Raw genomic sequence first — 19,725 nt, 5'->3', positions numbered from 1 at the left:
AACATTCCATCATTATATTTAAACAATAAACAACATTCAATTAAACAATCGGAGCAGAACAAGTGTCCGTTAGACATAACTCTTGAATTTATGTCAACAACTTCGAGGAATTTTTCTTTAATCAAAGCGTTCGATGACAGGAAGAGCAACGAAATGTCGTCGTGATGAAATACGTTTCTGCGTAAAATTTTTAACGCATAGTTTCTGACAAAAAATGAGAAGATCCTTTGTTCTGTCAAAACGAACAATGAAGAACATTTTACACCGAATTTCTCCAAGTTTCGTCAGATAATAACAAGCGCGAAAGATCAAGAAAGCTATTATATTATATACAGGACGCGCTGCCATAGGAAGATCATTAAAAAAATTCGAGACGTAAAAAAGCTGCCACAACAAAAAAAATAACATTTAATGTGTATATAAAAACTGATTAGCTTATCACTTTACGGAATCAGTTGTGAGCAACGTCAATGGCAAACAATTACCAAAAATAACAACAAAGACAGTCAACACATTCTTGCGAACGAACAGAAACATTTTAAATATGTTCAACATCGTCTGATGTTAAAATCCCAAACAGCAATCTGTTTAACAGTTAATTTTTGCATACTCACAGTCGATTCCAACCTCAAGTGCCCAGATTTGTGTGTTCACGCTAGCCGGATACACCGTTACACTAGTACACACAGGTCGAATGAACAAATGCAATAAGTATAATACAACCAGTTGCGCGAAGGACAACGAAATTGTTCCGTACCAATCATCAGCGTTTAGTTGCCAAAGAAGAAGACTAGAATTAGTTTCTTTTTTTCGGCAATCGCGAGATATTTCAACGAAATCGTTAGTGCCTGTTAAGCTTAGAGATTGCGGTACGCAACAGCATCATCGTCTTCGAGTACAGAATATTAAAAATCTACATAATATATCTATATAAAAAATACGCATCGAAACAATAGAGACGACAAGCGATATATTCACACTATGCTATCATTAAAAAAAAAATTCGTCAGTACCTTTCTTTTCACATTAACAAAAACAAATATACGAAAAAAAATACGTAAAATAAACAGCTCATAAATAAACAATGACATCTATAGATAAAGAAAATATAACAAACAATTTTTTTCTCATCTCAATCCTACGTTTCGCCAGACGGATTCGGCTACTTGTTTCATAAATAACTTTTCCTCTTTTAACCAATACGTAGCGCTTATCGCGAAGAATAGGTCTAATTAATTTCAATTTTGCCAATAGATTCGCATTTGCTTACAAATAATACGATGTGATTTACGCTGAATATTTCACGCTCTCTCTCTCTCTCTCTCTCTCTCTCTCTCTCTCTCTCTCTCTCTCTCTCTGACATACACACACATACGCACATTCTCTCTCTCTCTCTCTCTCTCTCTCTCTCTCTCTCTCTCTCTCTCTCTCTCATATCTTATGCCATCATTACTTTCGCACGTCCATGCAACCCTTTTTGTCCTCAAAAGCAAAATCTCTTCCACTACTCATACACGCACATTAAATGTTACTACATCGTTTAACCAATGTTTGAGCCACACTCTAGTGTTCGTTCTATATTTATTAATTCGGATAAGAGAAGTCCTCGCGCGGGGTTTGGGAAGTGGAGACTGGGGTAGGGGTTTGCTTCAATAAATATTTTTGCTTTAATGTCGAAGAACCGGCCGTGGCCACGCGAATTCAAGAAAGACATGTACGCGAGTTTGGCAAGTCGGGCAATGTTGTACTACTAACATATTATGTGTTTCCTTTTTTTTTAACGTTTCAGTTAACTATACCTAGTCGGTACTATCAATTCGATATAGTACACATCTACGATAATGGTAAGATTAGAGCGAGTATATAAATGGCAGAGAGGTAGAAGCGGAAAGGAAAAGGAATGAGGAGAAGGAGGAGGAGGAGGAGGAGGACAGATCGAAGGAACAAGGAGAAAAGGGAAGAGGATGGGAAAGCATTATGAACGTTATATGATATGATTATGCGTCAGTTATTTGGAATAATATTCTATAACCATATAGAGAGTTGCTGCAGCTAGCTTAGATATAAGCCAAGAGAAAGCTTCATATGTGGACGGCGCCCGCACAATTTTTACTCTAAAATTTCCGCCTTATACCTCTACACTCTTCCGATCCATGCGAAAGATTCGAGAAGGGATCTCATTGATTAGGATAGATCGGATGCAGACTAATTCGTGTAATTTAGAAAATCACGAATTAAATCCATGACAATATACTTTCTAAGAGTCTTATGTACCTGTAATGCCAATTTCCAAACAAGTCAATCGTTTTTTTCCTTTTTAAAGTTACTCGTATACCCATTGTAAAAATATAAAGCGAGCAGTTACAACGCTCGTCAAAATTCCACATCAACAATGTTTATAAGCGATCAACGAAGCAGCTCAAACGAAATTTTCTGGAACTTTTCCTCAGATAAAGTAATATAGTCACACAATAACTGATTATCGTCGTTAAGACAAGATTTGTGATTCGAGACTTTCTAGAAGAGAAATGCGTAATGGCGTAATGGCGTATAGAAGAGAAATCACTAATCCTCATCATCGATCCGTTTCTCAAGTCCAACACTATGGTCGATGTTTGACGTATGCGCGCAAAAAGTGGCGCGACTCCGATGTCGTACGTCGATGTCATCCCCTTTATTCGCCACACACACCGCCTCGCTAAGAGTTAAGGACTTAATGTATATCGTAAATAGAAACTAACACGGCCGCCATAAATCTCATCGTCCCATACTGTACAAATTCTTCGGACTAAGTTTTAATAATAATTATTATTACGCATTACGTATATCTCTAATTTGTCGGACGTATTGGCGCCGCCATCGTCGCAGTACTTGCTGCTGCCACGTCGCTTAAAAATTAACGATGTCTGTATAGCAATAACATAAAAACATAACTAAGCAATAATAATGATAATAACTCATATTTAATAATAATAATATAATAAAACTAATGTTCGCACGTCCGCCTTGTAGAATCGAAAGCTACATGGTGGACCTGACAGGTAAATTTATAAAACAAAATAAAAATAATAATTAATAGGGATGATGATGATAATGATAATAATATAATAATAATAATAGTTCGTAAATAAAGTCATGTGTTTATAAAGCTTTTCTATAAATAGATACACTGATTCTCGGAGCTAACCGCGTCACGTGCGTCCCTCTCATTTTTCGATTCCACGATATTACTTCTTTTTTTTTGTTCCGTATACAATGAGCCGGAGTATGTTCAGGCGCGATCGTACTTCTCTTTTTTTTTTTACATTCCGACAGAACAACCGAAAGATCCATGGGCTACGGCCACGAAATATACAATAATTACGTTGTGTACTCTTAACACGATAACAGATTACGTGGAGTGGAACCGATATACAAATATGTGTGTTGTGTTGTTCCATAATATTTTTTGTATATCTATATATGTAAGTCGAGTACAAGCACGAAATATGGCTCGACATATGTGATGATCATATCGATGTGCAATAAAAAAATATTATTTTTAGTTAAAATATTTCAAAAATTATAATGCAACTTTCCTTTCGTATATATGAATTAAACATTTAATGTACCTTCTACCGTAGATTTTGCAGATAAAACTAATGGAAAGATATAATTAAAAATGGGTCGAATCCTAATTGATTTATTACAATTTACACTTACATTTTATATATAAATTAGTAAATGTAATTAATCAATTAATTAAATTTAATTAATAGTTTCGTTAATCATTAATGACTATTATCTCCGAAATACATCGCTATTATCATTATGAAACGCACCATTATAGTGCCTTAGCAGGCTATATTATTTTTTTAATTTGAATAATAGTTTAAAATATATTCCGCGAATATTTTAATTAGATACGTTGTAATTACTGAGCACGTTGTAACATCCGTAAATCCGACCATATTTCTGCGAGTGCTCTCGTTACCTTATTGAAACCTAATTTCTGCAAAACTGTTTAATCTTACACACGCATATATTATGTTCTACTTCATCTTTTTTCATTTTGCACATTACATGTTAAAACACTATTACGATTACGGTATGTAAGTAGGTACTTCGCTATGTGAGGAGATACGTGAGTACATCATACGTGCAGACTCACACGCGCAGCTTAATCATTACATTACGTATGGGAATATTATTTATAGTATTATTTTTTTTTAGTTTAGATAAAATTAGCGGTAGAGTATTAATACGAATACGTTTTTTCTTTCAATTTATTTAAGTGTGCTTTTTTGCTTTGATTACGGACGTCTATTTGGAGCTGCTCACCGTTATTTATGCTATTTTCTCATTCAATTAGATTAACAAGGTATTTTTTTCCCCTCAGTTTACGTACTTGTTTAAATGTATCCTAAGATCTTACCGCACCAGAAAAAATTCTACCTTGATGCGCGATACAACAGATTTTCATTTTCTTTTGTCCATATATATAATATATACTTATTACTTTTAATAATATATAATATGGTATTGTGTACAATATGATTTTACGTCATTATAAATTAGGCGATCCATGCAATAGATTCTGATCTTGATCTGAAAAAATGTGATCTTGCCAGATTTTACGTATTTTTCATTCATATAAATATATATTGGTAAAATTTAATCTAAAGGTATATACATATACAATATGTATATACATATTTAGATTAAAATCTTATCTCTTTATAACAAATACAATATATTTTTTATTTTTCTTTGTAATAATTATGAAATCAATGAAAAATGAACACATTGTGTTGCTTAGCATTAAACAACAATATGTTTATTTTCAATTTTATAGCTATTGAATTAAGAGGAGCACTATATACCTCGGATAAAATTTGTTCAAGACTTTTATGATAAAGAATCAAGACCTATGCATCGATCGCGCTAATATGAAGGAGAAAAAAATAATTAGGCAATAATTTATATATCGGTTATTCCTTTTATGTTTATCTTTTCCTTTTTTTACGAACTCTAAGTAAGTAATACCAACAACGGGTTCTATATCTATGGAAAAGTCTACCCTGACACCAAATTACGTATTTAATGTACTAAGAGTGAGATACTCGTCCGGTAATGTGGTTCGTGTTTCTCGTACGTACATACGAGCGTGTATCCATGTGTAGCTTACTTCTTTCCCGCGTTTGTTGCTCTTTTTTTTCATCAAAATTATTGTGTACTCACGAACATTTACATGTATAATTTCCAATATACGGTTGAAAAGAAAATAATAATAAAAAAATGTGCGAATTATAATTCAAACAATTAATTGATTGAGTGTTACACAGAAATTATATTATAAAATTCAGCATGCAAAACATTTTATCCCAACTTTAGATAAATGATTAAAGCATTCTCTCGAAATGATAAGTAGATTAACTGTATGTTACGTGTACATGTGTATATGTATAATTTTTTCTTGTTTATCGACACGGCAGGATAATCGAGACAATTACTAGTTGTCAGAATCTTGACAAAACGCGGTTGCCAAGCATATTGTACAGTTATTTACCATCTATATCACGCTTTCGAGAAACAATGTTCAGAAAGATATATTCTTGAGAAAACCAATGTTTATATACTCACGGCACGTTACCACGTTCTTCAATGTCTGAATATCGTTTATGTCTTTCCATCATACATCTATATTTCTTAAATTCTTCGACAAATTTCGCGAATTCAACAATATTTTATTGCTCACGATAGAATACTACTTTTACTCACGTTGGTAAAAAAATAAATACCCTAAACTTTTATTGTGTCTAAAATAATTTACTATATTTCGTTAACAAAAAGTTTTATTTCTTGCGATTTGTCTGAATTGACATATCGGAATGGCTGGAAAACATAAGCAATATGTTTTTCCTATATCCGTGAGTATAGGTTTTTTATGCGAAAATGTACCGAGCGTACCGAAAGAGTTGTTTTCAAGGAAAAAATTATTTTACCATATATACATTACATGTGCATTATTATATAATTTGTAAGATCAGATCTTTTCCTCCAAGAAAGTACAAATTTCTTTATAAAACCCATATGTAGATAAAACTTGCTATACCGCCAATGACTAATCTATTTGTTCGATAAATAGTTAAAAATTTCAACATACAAAATCGGCATAAATAACATTTAGCTAGTTCGTTTAAAAAGTGAACATAATAAGCAAATATTGAATTATTTTATTGAATGAAGCGAGGAGGGGAAATGTAGGGGAAAATAGTCGTGTACGCCCGTTATTTATAATCGTAGACCGATATCTAGAAGGAGTTACCGGAAGTCCGCAATCGCGCGAGAGACACGTTCGTTGTTCCAACGAGAACGTCGCAAATTTTACGCCTTTTGTAATTTCGTTTAGCGATCGTGCAAAGGAAGCGTCCACGTAACGTCGAAGGTAAAACGTTCAACGTCGAAAATGATGAAACCGTTTTCTCGAAATTGCGTCACCGTATTTCTTCCTCCGGAACGGATGACGCTTCGTATAAGGTCTAGCTAATCAACGAAAATTCGCACTTGCAAGATAAGTGATGAATCGAGGATTACCTAAACTCTTATTTCGTTCGCTGGTTTCTTGTAATTGAATGCCGCTTACGGTCCGCTTACGCAGTTTGATTACTTCCTTCTCTCAGAGTTCGATCAATTAATCGCAATGTCGTCGTTAATGATTCTGATTGGCCCATACGACCATTAATCCTTCAGTTTCGGCCCATTTAATTAATCTACTCACCGCCTCGACGTAATTATTGGCTCTCCATGGCAGTATCGCGCCAATTCGCACGTTCATCGCTTGATAATCGCGATGGCTCATTGTGTAGCACCCGATTAACAATATACATTATACGTTCTAGGAATCAGTCACAGGCTGAGCCCCGTGCGAGGCGGTTTCGCATGTCGCCCTTCGGGGACTAGCCAAGTAAGTACGTAGCTGGGGTGGGGTGCGTTCATTCTCTATGCTTCGAGTTTTTCTTTTTACTATCGTAACATCTACTTATCTTTCTTTCTTGCTTAAAAAAACAAAAGAGAGAACCGATTCAGCAAGGTATTCATCGCGTACCTTTTCTCGGTTGCCTACAGAGAAGCTCGCGCTCTGTGCGTATCTTCCAGGCTGCCTAAATCTTCGCTATCTTCCCCCCTTGGTAAAAAAAAGGGCCGATGACCGCATCCGCGCAAGGTCCTCTACTTGCGAGCACCGGCTCACCGACTCGAGGAAGATCACGAAAATCTTTGCATCAGATGCTTCGTACCTGTTTCTCGCGTGCGAAGATGAGAGGAAGAGAACTCAGGATCTTCTACGTGATCGACCTTACCAACTACTTCGCTTCGGAGTCTTCGTCCAGGCCGCTCCAGTCTCTTGTGTCTTCCTTAAAAGAAAGAGAGTCGGCTCAGTAAGGTATCCTATGTGGGTACCTTACTGACTGCCTTCAGAAGATCGCTTTGCGTTTTTTCCAGGCCGCTTACGTGATGCTGCTGCTGATGCTGTAGGGCGGCGCTCTGCTGCTCCTGCTGCAACTTGGCCTGTTTCTCCGCCTGCTGTTTCTTCATCATATCTTGCTCCTCGCGCTCGCGTCTGGCTTGCTCGTTGATTTCTTTGACCGCCCTTAACTCCTTTTTCAACTTCATTCGCCGATTCTGGAACCAGATCTTGATCTGTCGTTCCGTCAGGCAGAGTGCGTGCGCGATTTCTATTCGTCGTCGTCGCGTCAAATAATGGTTGAAGTGAAATTCTTTTTCTAATTCCAATGTTTGGAACCGCGTGTACGTTTGCCGACCTCTGCGCCTCGGGCAACCATTCGGACCTGAAAATGGCAAAAAATCTAATTTTTGAGATCACTCGATAGTCTCTAAACTCCTCTCGTCGTAACAAATTGTAACATTAATGTGCAAACAAGTTTATGCAAATATGAATTTAAAAATGTTCAAAATTATTTTTACTCTAAAAATTAACTTTTTCTTCGCATTATTAAAACACTAAAATATGTTAAATTAAAAAGCATAAATATATTAAAAGAACGAAATAGTATAAATATATTCCATATTTCTATAATAAGAAATTATGACGCATCTTAAATAATTTTTTTTTATGGAGCGTAAAATCTATCTTACTAACAGCAACAATAATTCCAACTAACAGTAAGGATATTCTTCTCTGTTTCCAATAACTGATGATCTTAAATGGTCTTCACAGCCTATCACAAATTTTAACTCTCTCTTACCTTTCTCTCTCTCCGAAAAGAAAAAAATGTTCTTTGGACCTACCGCTTATTGTGAGGGTTAAAAAAAAATGAATAAAAATAGAAAGTTCCCAGGAAGCTCTCACGAAAGTTACTCACAACGAACCCTTTCTAGTGCTACTTCACTCGGTTAACTTTCTCCAAGAGAGTTGATGTCATAAACAAGGATACAGGCGACTTTAAATTTTTTTACGAGTTTTAAAGATACGAATCGAAACGTCGGGTGCGCAGGTAAAAAAAGTTTGCGCGATGTTACGGGACCTGCTTCGAAACAGTTTCTATACGACAGCACGTGTTGCTTATAGTTAAATGACAGTAATAACAATTAAAATCAAATATAAAATAAATTTATTACAAATAAAAAATTGTGAGGGAAATTTAACTATGATACATCTAAATGGTCTCTTTATACATTTATAACGTCATTGCTGAATTTCGAATATATTTTCGTAATCAATTCAAAGGTAACTTCACTTTCAGTTGTCGCCACGGGCGACGAGCATCTCTTTTCTGAGGATCGCGAAGAAACCGGTTCTTTAGTGCAAAGAGTGGACAGCCATAATACCATCATTCGCGGAGCGACGCTGAGTGGCCATATTACTGCCTCGTGATGAAGCAAATGTGTGCTACTGACCAATAAAAGATAGCAAGACTTTTCTTTCCGATTATTTTACGAGAATACGAAGATTGTATCGACACGGTAAAAAGTGTCGAAAATTAATTATTAAATTGGTTAGAACTCGAAGGTGATACGTAGAACAATTAGTCACAGGTGCATTGAAAACTATACGTATATATAGGTACTATACATAAAAGCATTTCAGTTTTTATTTAATAACCACATAAAATAAAGATTTTTTAAATCAAAATTTTACGATTTAATGAGCAAGGGTGTTTTACTGTCAAAAATTTAAAAACTTTGAAAAAAAATGTAATTTTATTTTTGTTAAAAATTGGACTTGCTTATAGATTTATAATCGAGAAGATCGTATTACTTGAAATATTGCACATCCATTTTCATGAATAGATAAAATCACAGCATGGCATAATCATACATTATAGAAGTCAGTATAATACTATTCATGAGATCATGAGGCTGATTAGCAAGCGATCACATATTACACTCAAGTTATGGGCAATTTACGTAAAATACAGATATAGCTGACGTGATTTGCTTACACCTTGCGGAATAGTAATATGTTGAGAAATCGGATTAACAAATGGCAAAGGGGGTATTACCCTACGACAGATTTAAGCCGTATTTTCTATCTTCCGTCATAACGATACTCGTGCTATAGCGATCGAGCGCTCAAATGACACGCACGTGCGCAATTCCCGATGCAGGATGACCCATCAAATACGTATCGCTCCGGGGCGAGCAGAAAACTCTTGGAGAATGCAGAGAATGCTGATATTGAATTCAGCATGGCCGTTCTCGCCAGCGCGGTCCACGAGCCCCGCGTCGGTGTACGCGTGTACCTGAATCAGCGACCACACTCACGAATTCCGCTTTTTACGTACGTGTGGTGGGACCGGCCGCGTCTGTATTAGTGCGAATCAACACCGTTTTTAGCGCGGCCGTGTGCGTCAGTTTGGCACACGTAGTACGTCCGTTGCAGCCACGGGGTGGTTACCGAAGCCCGAAGGGTGGGACATAGGTTACCTTGGCAACCAGAGGGGAGATCATTCTATCCTCCTGGCGGCATATCACGCGGCAAGCCTAGCACAGCAGCCAGAAAACTCTTGGTTGCATCCTCTCCACCGACCCTAGGAGGGCCCGTCACGTCGGTCTTAGAAGACGGGTGAACTTGATTGCGCCCACTCCATTCGCCATAAATATGGCCCATCGGCGAAGCGCTGGGTGTGCGAGCATTATCAATAATTTCGACGGAGAAAACTAATGCCGCTGTGCTAGAATTTATCCGGCGAGAATAAAGTTGCGCGCCGAGATGGAGGCTTACCAGAAGCCGCGAAACGGATATTCGTTCGATGAGACTAAGAAAAACTTTTGCTTTTCTAAAATAAAAATCCAAAATATCTTTAGAGAATAATATAGACGATAGTTAATGCAATTAACAATTTCCTTTACATACATAAAGATATAAAAATTCAGAGACTTTTTTTTAAATATACGTTACCGTAAAAAGATAGAAACTCATGCATGGAATATTAAAGATAGATATCGTTTATCTGTGAAGTCTCGCAAAGTGTTAATTAGCGTTCTGTCGTAAATGATTCAGAGACAAATAAATTATAGTCAATTGCCAGTGGTCCATTGCCACTCTACAGAAGGGCGACACGATGGGACGCGCGCGCACAGAAATACGCCATTATGGATGGCACAGGCCTGTGTCTAATTACGGTCATATACTAAGTTTAATATCTGCTTTAGGTCTGCTTTAGCATGCAGCTCGGGGCTCGGGGAACAATCGTGGATATTGTGGAAGTTTGTCAGGCTATGTTCGCCAGTCTGTACCACTACGCATTCAGATTTGATCAAATCGACCTATGCCATTTTTTATATAACTACTCAAAGAACTCCTTACTTTGCATTAAAAAATAACGAATGTTTATATTTGATTAAATCTTTTCGATGTCGTTTCATTAGACAAGAAGAACTATACATGAAAAACTAAGATGTTATCATTGGCATTTTTTTCTATAAATAATCAGCAACCCGTGCTCTCTTAGATTTATTAAATTAAATATTGAGCAGTCCATTCGATATTGCCAGATGCCCACAGATGCTTTCGCGTCTACGAAGCGACTCATTTAGCGCGATCAATATTATCATCACTATGTAAATGAATCAGTATTAAGTCTTAACACTGTAGCTTTATTCTTTCAATCGAAGCATCAAGTGCGAACTGAGAACGCGAATGTCTGTAACTTATTAATAAATCACGCACTAAAACTCTAAAATTTCATTAGATTCCATCCGAAGATTAGCTAGCCTTTAGACTATCCATTAATTTCACAATACAAAAAAATTTCAGCACGCGACACGCGACAGTACGGCGTTTGAAAAAAATAATATACGCGATGCTGAAGAGGCATTAGACAGATTTCGCCAACGCACTGTACAATCTTGACAGCACCTGCAAATCGCGAACCCTCGCGTCTAGATATGTCGCGTTAGAGCCTAACCCCTCTTTGTTCGACCGCCGGAGGGACCATACGTGAGCCCCCTCAGCGATCCATTCATAAATATCTCAAAACGGCTTAATTTCGCGGCGCTGCGGGCAAATAAAATCTCGAGCCGGTGAAAAATGTAGACAGTTTGCCAGATGAAGGAGAACGGACGGGGGAGAGGAGTAGAGGGATGAGAGAGGAGATACGGCGTAGCCACGACCCACGACTCGCTTGATCGCTGTCTCGGGTCACTGCAGCCTCTGCCAGAACGATAGAGTTGGAGAGGACCGGGTAGGAGGCACGTTAAAGGAACGGGAGGGAAAAGAGGTAGAATGTGGAGGAAACAGCCGAGAGAACGAGAAAGAGTGAGAGGGGGAAGGAGAATGGATGAGATATGTAAAGGAACGAGAGGGATGGAAAGTGCCAAGCAGGAAAAATGCCCACGATAACTCCGCCGTCCGTTCCGTCGCGATTCCAGCTCCGGGTGCGATTTATGCGGCTAATCCCCGCACTTTTCTTGCCCACGTCTCGTCCAGTCGCCAGGTATCCGGTTAGGCTGTATTTCAAGGCCGTTCGCCGATTAGTCAGCTATGCCAGACGGTAGATACACCGTTGTTCTATCTGACATTCATTAAACCGCCCTTCCCCGCGCCCCGGTTCGCGAGCCCCGGCGATGCTGTTGCCGATGGTCGCAGTTATCGGAAACATAAGTCGCGTGAAAAATTCCAAGTGGCTGGAATCTGGAAGATGCGACTGTGGAAGTTCGCGTTATAGCGTTAACGCTCGCGAAATGTTACACGCGGGGAATTCACAGACTATGTTATAATTTCTATTCTGTAACCGATAACGCAAGGTTTTTTCTGCCGTGCAGCCATACGGGAAAGGTTATATCCTCGATTGCCAGACGGCTAGTACGTATCCGATACCACCGCGGGAAGTGCGCTATGTAAATTTTATGCGGGCTGCTGTTCGCAGGTAATTATTGTAAGCGGTACACGAAAGAGGCTTCGATTAAATCTACTCTAATTTAAAGACCAATTTAAATAAAACGCGTTTTGATCACGCTAGCTTTGATACTTGTAATTGGGTAATTTTACAAATCGAATATGTTCCTTGTAAATTGCCAAAACGCTGCTTATTCGAGTGTATCAATGATACATTGCTTTTCCACTTGGAACGTTAATCTCCGTCGTTAATATATCATTGCGAAGCACAGCAAGAGACTCAAGCGATTACCTAATCAGACCTCGGAACCAAATTAGTCGGTCATTAAGGAATATTATTTCTGCACTATAAATTTCGTCGTCAAATTACTCCTCTTAATATCCTGCTCTTTTTCGTACCCGGAAAAGCAATTAGAAATTTATATTTTGTTACGAGAAAGATTCTGTCGTTTTTATTCCGATTTATGAATCAGAATGACTTAGATCATTTCGCATATTTATTAATATTTTCGTATCTTTATTAATATCTTATTATTTTATATAAAAAAAACGTTATATTTGATTGAAGAAACTAGTAACTAATAAAAGAAGAAAAAGAGTAACTAATAAGAGAAACTTTATTCTAGAACATTAATTTGTTAAGATTATGGTAGCGTGCGTTCAATTTCAATTAAAGTATTCTCAATTATAATATGTTTTCTAGCGTATATAAATTATTTATTTTGTGTTATGATGTTTATAAGTTAGGATTTATAATATTGAATAAAAGGTATCTTCATGTGTTAAACACATTACAACGTAATAATATTACGAAAAAATACATTATGTGAAAATATTTCTCAACAGCACCTTAAATACAGAAGAACTAGAGTAGAATATTACAATCTCTCACTGCATTGAAATATTCCTGATAATCATGTATTTATGTTTAAATATATTTTAATTTTCTTCAGTTATTCGCGATGCCTATCGCGCGCCAAAATTTAAATTCTTTTAAGAATTTAAATTTTAAATATTTACCTTAATAAATATTCTACCGCAAGTCTCCACTATGATACTGGATACAAAATTTAGCATATTCTTTTTTTTTACTGTTACGAATCGAAGAATTATGTGACGCTTCCTTTTCTATTCCCTTTTCATAACATTAACTCTTCCTCTCAAAATCCACTTTTTTCACGCTTAGACTTTCACCCTTTGTCGCGCGTTACGCATTCTTCCTCGCTATCGTAAAAAAAAACAGTAAAGTTTACCTGAACCACAGGAAGAGAAAAGCGCAGCTAGCGCAAGAATCAAAGATTTTTTTCTCAACGCGTATAAATCACGATGTTGTTTCGTGCTGAGTCAAGTGAAAGTAAAGGCTTTGACGATCGTATGTTACACGAAAATCAACCACGTCACGTTTACAGTAAAGGACGTTACGTGCATTCATACCCCTTTTCCGTTAACGTATTTCTTTCTTGTACTTTTATGCTGGAATTAATTTAAATTGGTGTTATGTACAGTAACTGGACAAAATTTTAAATAATCGACTTCAAGTTTTACATAGGGGCACATTATCATATTTTCTAATTAAATTTTTTTCCCTGTTTTAAGTAATTGTTCTCGTATGATCTTAAAATTGTGTTACGCATAAATTGACGCTTAATATTAATATAAATATTATTATGAAATGAATAAGGTCTCCCGTAATACAATATAAAGGAGAGAAGCTTAATATTAATATAAACAATAATTGATGCGCAATTCATTTTATATATTATTTTAGATATGGACTATTCACATTATAATTTCTGCAATCAAGATTACTGATGTCACAGACGCGTATCGTCGTTTAGTTTTATTTGTTACAACAGACAGTCTTTATTTGTACCGCGAAAACTTTATTACATGCACATGCTTAACATTTACAATGTCTAAAGTTTTAGGATTAAGTTTTATTTCTCATGACCAAACAGCAAGAAACGGTTGCTCTGTTTGAAGATAAACGTTTTATCCTTCATCTGAAAGTTAAATTCCAATAAAATATGTACATGTGGGTTATAAAAGATGTTGTATTTGCCTTTGTTTCCTCCGGCGGCGTGCAGTCACTTGTATTTTCAGCAGGGATAGGAACTTTTTGTATTTGACTTTATATAGTTCAACTTGAGCAAACGGGTTATTTACAGATTCTTTGACAGATTTGCAGATTTGGAGTCGTTCTTTTAACAAAGACATTGAGCGATCAAGGTTTATAAATTATGAACGATTGCAAATAAAGAGTCTTTTGTAATAAATAAGTTTTGAAAGTATAAACAGATAGATTTGGTTTTAAATAGACTTATAATGTGAATATAAATATAGTTAATGTATTAACATCGAAAATATAAAACTTGCACTAAACGATGAGTCTTTTTGTCGCTAAGAAAAAGATCTTAAATTAGATAAAGAAAACACAGATATAGGACGGTTAAATTTAGGACATCCGGTATATCGCACCATAGTGGGCGTTCACGATTGCCACTTATAACTGCAAAAGTCTGAAAAATCGAGATTTGCGCGGCCATGGCCGTGCGGGGATATTGTCCGATGTGTATGCGTCACGTTGCCACGATAATAATTATTTGAAAGAAGACAAATTTATGACAACTACACCGCAAGAGTATTATCTCTCTGTTTCTCACGAGTTACGACTGGCATGCCCGTCTGCATTAATTGTATACGAAACTTTACAGGTGAATATAAATGAGCGTTGAAAATTGCACTTTTTTTACATGAAGCTTTCGTGTACCATTTTTAACTCTACATGAATAAGAGGTTCATGATTGGATAATTAGAAATATAGTTTTGAATGTCAATTCCTTGCGTTCACCGATGTGTAATAAATACTTCAAATTAACGTTATTCAATAGGCAACATTTTTCTGCACAATAGAAAAACCATTTTTCATATTTAGTATGTTTAACTTGTGGTTAAAATGAAATAAAAAATATATTTTTTATATCTTATTGAAGGCTTTTAAAATATGCAATTATCAAAGTGATATCTGCAATATGTTTTCATCTTGTAATAATTCAAGTTTATTAAAGTAATTTTATAGATTGATTTGTTTACAGCAAAGCTATTAATAACTGTAAATGTATTCGTATTGGTGAATGCACTTTAGAGCGTGATGCTAAAGTCATATTTCTTGATAAGCGAATTAATTTGTTCAATCATAAATTAAGTAGTAAGCAGGACACTACAATTTCGAAGCTTTCTAATTTATGAATAAAAAATATGTTTATTTATGATTGTTGAAATTTTATAAAAAGGTAGGTAAACAAAAAAATATATGAAAATTATACATGTAGAAAAATGCAAGAGATTATGGTATTAACAAATAACCTAAAATAATTTTTATATTATGTTGTATTTAATTTACATAATTTGGAAAAACGTATCTAGTATTAAAGAGTCAAACTTTAGAGAATCGCAATTTTTCTCATTGATCAAAGAACGAACTATCGCTTTAATGGAGTGTTATGGCGTCAAATGAAACTCTAAACAACGATATCATTATCAGCTCGAATGCCGTTGTAATCTCATTAAATTATTTTAAACAAACAGTGCTCGATACATGCTTATCGCTCGGTAGCGTCGATCTTTCAAATAAATCCAGAAGCGATCACGTGAATTCGACTCAAAATTTTCGCGAATTTTCATACTTTGAAGAATTCGACGGCATATTTATAACGTGCTGCAATATTCAATGCGAAGATTAAGACGGCGTTGTTCCGATGCCATTACTCGCGTCACTACGCTCGAAGTATTCCATTATACGGGGAGCGGGGAAGCGGAGGATAAAGGAGCCGACGAGTCTTAAGGTGTTTCATATTTTCGCGGGAAAGCTCATACGAGCCCGACGCTGGGAGAAACGTCGTCCGCGTAGTTACGGAAATGTACGGCGCTGACATACGGAACGATCTTGTCCGGACGAGAAAACGTGCTCGACGGGCACGGCGTAAGCCGTACAGCTACATACCGACGAGCTCTCCGCCGAGCGGAGCGTGCTCCTCAGCTTCTTTGCGCCGCGCTGCGAGGCATAACACGGCGGCGGAGGACGACCCCCGGCAGGCGCTATCGTAACAAAATGCGGCCGTTTGCATAACACGACGACGAGCAATTCGGGCAGGTTTGACGGTGCGCGATATAGACCTTTAGCCACGGATGTATCCAGGGGAAGGACCGGCGAGTTCGTATGGAGACACCCAGGGATGGGGGAAAAGAGGGACCAACGGTAGGGGGACAGGGGTGAAACGTAGGGGTTCGACAGTAGGGTAACGTCGCTTCCCGAGGGACTTTTGTGTAATCTATGCCACGAGATGGCCAATGGCGAATGGTATACGCCTATCCTCTAATGTCACAGCAGGCGCGACGTTGTAATTGCTAGAAATCGCGACATCCGCAAATTTGCATTTCAGCATGCGGCTAAACCCCCGTGTACCCCGTGTAGCAAGTCGGACACTTGTTTGTCGAACGTATTATTTATACAACGTATAATGGGATATACCTTCGAGGGGGATTATACGTTTCACCCGACGGGATAGAGTTACTGTTACGAGGCGCTAGAGTTCAATCGTTTGTAAGACGATACGTTGCCTTAAGCGATTTGTATACATATAATCTATGCTTTGAGCTATTCGCGCTTGTAAATGCGGGAATAGCATTTATCTTCTAATTTATCATAATAAAATATTTCTTATCATCATAGTTACCCGTAATTTTCCTACAAGAAAATGGATATATCTCTTCTAGTCAGCCAAGCTCGACATAAATCAATTGCATTGACGGATGAACGAACGTATGCATTTGTTGTATCTTATCTTCCTTTTAGAGTGCAAGGCTTCGTTTCCTGTGTAATTAAGCTTTTACTGAAGATGGCGATCGTTATGGTTTTGATAGCATGGCAATAGTTAATAGATCGTATTAACTTTTAAAGACTCCGACGGCAGCAGTTTCCGGAGGTTCCACGATAGGTGGAATAGGTGGAATAGTATCATAGAACGATTTGGTTTAGATATCACCCAGAGTATGCTGCTTCACGGTGCACCTCTGATATAGCTTATCACGTCTGTTATTTCTCGATAAAAAGTAAGGGCTCCATTTCCAGCTTCTTTCGTGTCGGCGCGTACCTACCATTCCTCCTCATTTTTGCTCGCTCCTATCCCATCCTAAACTATACCCACGTATGCGTTACGTATCTGTTTGTTACCGATATATTGACATATGTATATATAGATATATGTGTGCCGGATCTATATTACATTCATTAGTGGTATATATATTCGAAAGCGCATACACATTTTCTTCTGCATCTGCATCCGCACGTGGTACGCGCATCTCGGTATGATTCTCAAATATGCCAACGCGCATCCTACCTCCGTTCGACGTTCGTGTATACACATTCACACATTCGCGCACTGCTTTTTCACCGTATATAGAAGTTACTTCCGTACCTTGTGCCCCGAGTCGGTGGCTGGCTAAAAGAGAAGAAGAGAAAAGAAGGAGAGATAGGGAGAGTGAACCGGAGGGTGCGCTTGGCTATAACAGGAGCTAGAATCGTTACCAGTGCTAGGAATCGAGTGCGCATGTGCCCGGTATCCCCTTTGTTCGCGTGATATGTCCGAACTAAAGCGGAGGGCCCAAGAGGCAGCGACGAAGCACGTAAGAATATGAGAGAGTGCGTGGCGCCGAGCGGGAGGAGGAATGCTCGATGCTCTCAAAACGAGTTCTTTTATCTTACAGCTGTTATTATGCATATATTTGTCTGGCGATGCTTTCCTAGGCTATAAGTTACTCGTAGACAAAATTAAGCATTCCGTGATTTTGAGCAAACTAAACAAGCTTTTATCTTATAAGTGTCTTAAAGAAATTTAAATGAGCTGAATATTATCAATCGTGATCGTGTGGATATTTTCGATTTATCCATCACAATGAATCACAATGATTGAAACGTGTATGGTAAACAAAATTAGAGAGTATAAAAGAAGAAAAAGTACGCAATTTACGGCGCGGTAATTTTCTCAAGGTCCAATAACGAGAACGCAAAGAATAATTTACTTCAAGACGATTTATTAGACGCGATGCGAAATTCATGTTCTGCGAAAACCATTGATACCTAACGCCCTGAGACAAACATACACATATATACTTGTTGTCATTCGCCACCTGAGTATATTTTATAAATATAAACGTGAAGACGAATACTTTTTCACGACATAAAATCAGAGCGCATTATTTCTATATACATTATGTGTCTTGGATGCCTCGGTTATACATGACATTTGCCTTAGTCTCAATAGAAGTATTATAAGTCATCAGACTCAATAAAGTCAAGGATCTGTTGCTGTTAGTTAAATTTATCCTAATAAAAGGGAAGGTCAGCGAGAAGTATATATTTACTGATTGAGTTGTCATCGGTTAAAGTCATCAGTAACAAGTCCGGCGTGATGTTAATAGATCTATCAAATTCGAACGTCAAGTAGGACTTTGATATGTAATGTCTTTCATTAATTTAATTTATCGATTAATTTACCGATTTTGCATTTAAAAAATCACAATTTAATGGAAATTTAATAATGTGTTATTAATCGCTACATTACTATAAAGATTCCTGTGAAGTTATTAAAAGAAAAAAATGTATAGATTGTAGAAAGCAAATACGTTCGATCGCGACTTTGAAAGTTAAACACTTCAAAGCTATAAAATTCAAAATAATTGGACAGTTCCCTCACATTTTATCAAATATCCAGGTCGAGTGACGTCAGTAGGGATGGTTGGTAAAGGGTGAAAGAGGGTGCGTAACACCGGCTAATATCGTAAAGCCGCAACGTGCTCTGATTAAACATTATGTGGATCCTAACATTTCTCACTACGGCGACACACGTATATAAGGATATCTCTGGGCGATATCTTTACCTTTAAGATATAAACTTTTCGATTTATTGATTTAGTTCAATGATTAATGATACATATGTTTAATTTTATTGGTATTAACATATATTTCGTTTAATATTTCGAATTAAATTTCAAAATGTCTTATACCATTAAAAAATAAACGTTACAGAATGCAACATTCGTAAACTTTTAAATTGGCTTTTTTCTCGAGTTTTAATTTTCAATGTATTTCGATGAAATAATATTAAATGCAATTGTACAAACTTACGGTTTAATCTGCAAAATCTACTTAATTTTTTTTTCATCGAATTCAAATTGCGTACGGTCAGCTCCACGTCTCTACTGCGTTTCAAATCTCCTAATGAGTAATAACCCTCGACATCACTGTCTTTCCAAACTTATTCCGTGTCTCGTTTTGTATCTTTCGGAAGCCATAGTGGCCCAACGTCGGATGTTCTAAATTGCAC

The 19,725-nt window shown here is 36.9% G+C and overlaps 1 protein-coding gene across 2 annotated transcripts in view; it reads right to left on the bottom strand.

Moving 5' to 3' along the window:
* Positions 1-1,369: 1,369 nt before the first annotated feature.
* The window catches only part of LOC139811374 (homeobox protein abdominal-A homolog), a 31,567-nt gene continuing 13,211 nt past the window's right edge, over positions 1,370-19,725 (bottom strand). The window contains exons 3-4 of one of the 2 annotated variants that reach the window (XM_071775639.1): positions 7,492-7,829; positions 1,370-7,394 (exon numbers count right to left, since the gene is read on the bottom strand). In XM_071775639.1, the coding sequence (XP_071631740.1) occupies positions 7,344-7,394; positions 7,492-7,829 (389 nt within the window). In that variant the 3' untranslated portion in view covers positions 1,370-7,343. Of the gene's footprint in view, positions 7,830-19,725 lie in introns of both variants that reach the window. The other variant, XM_071775638.1, reaches the window with a different exon arrangement.

This window comes from Temnothorax longispinosus, chromosome 4 (assembly GCF_030848805.1).
Source record: "Temnothorax longispinosus isolate EJ_2023e chromosome 4, Tlon_JGU_v1, whole genome shotgun sequence".
NCBI lineage: Eukaryota > Metazoa > Arthropoda > Insecta > Hymenoptera > Formicidae > Temnothorax > Temnothorax longispinosus.
Note: the sequence above shows the minus strand (reverse complement) of the source record. Positions and strands in the feature narration are given on the sequence as shown.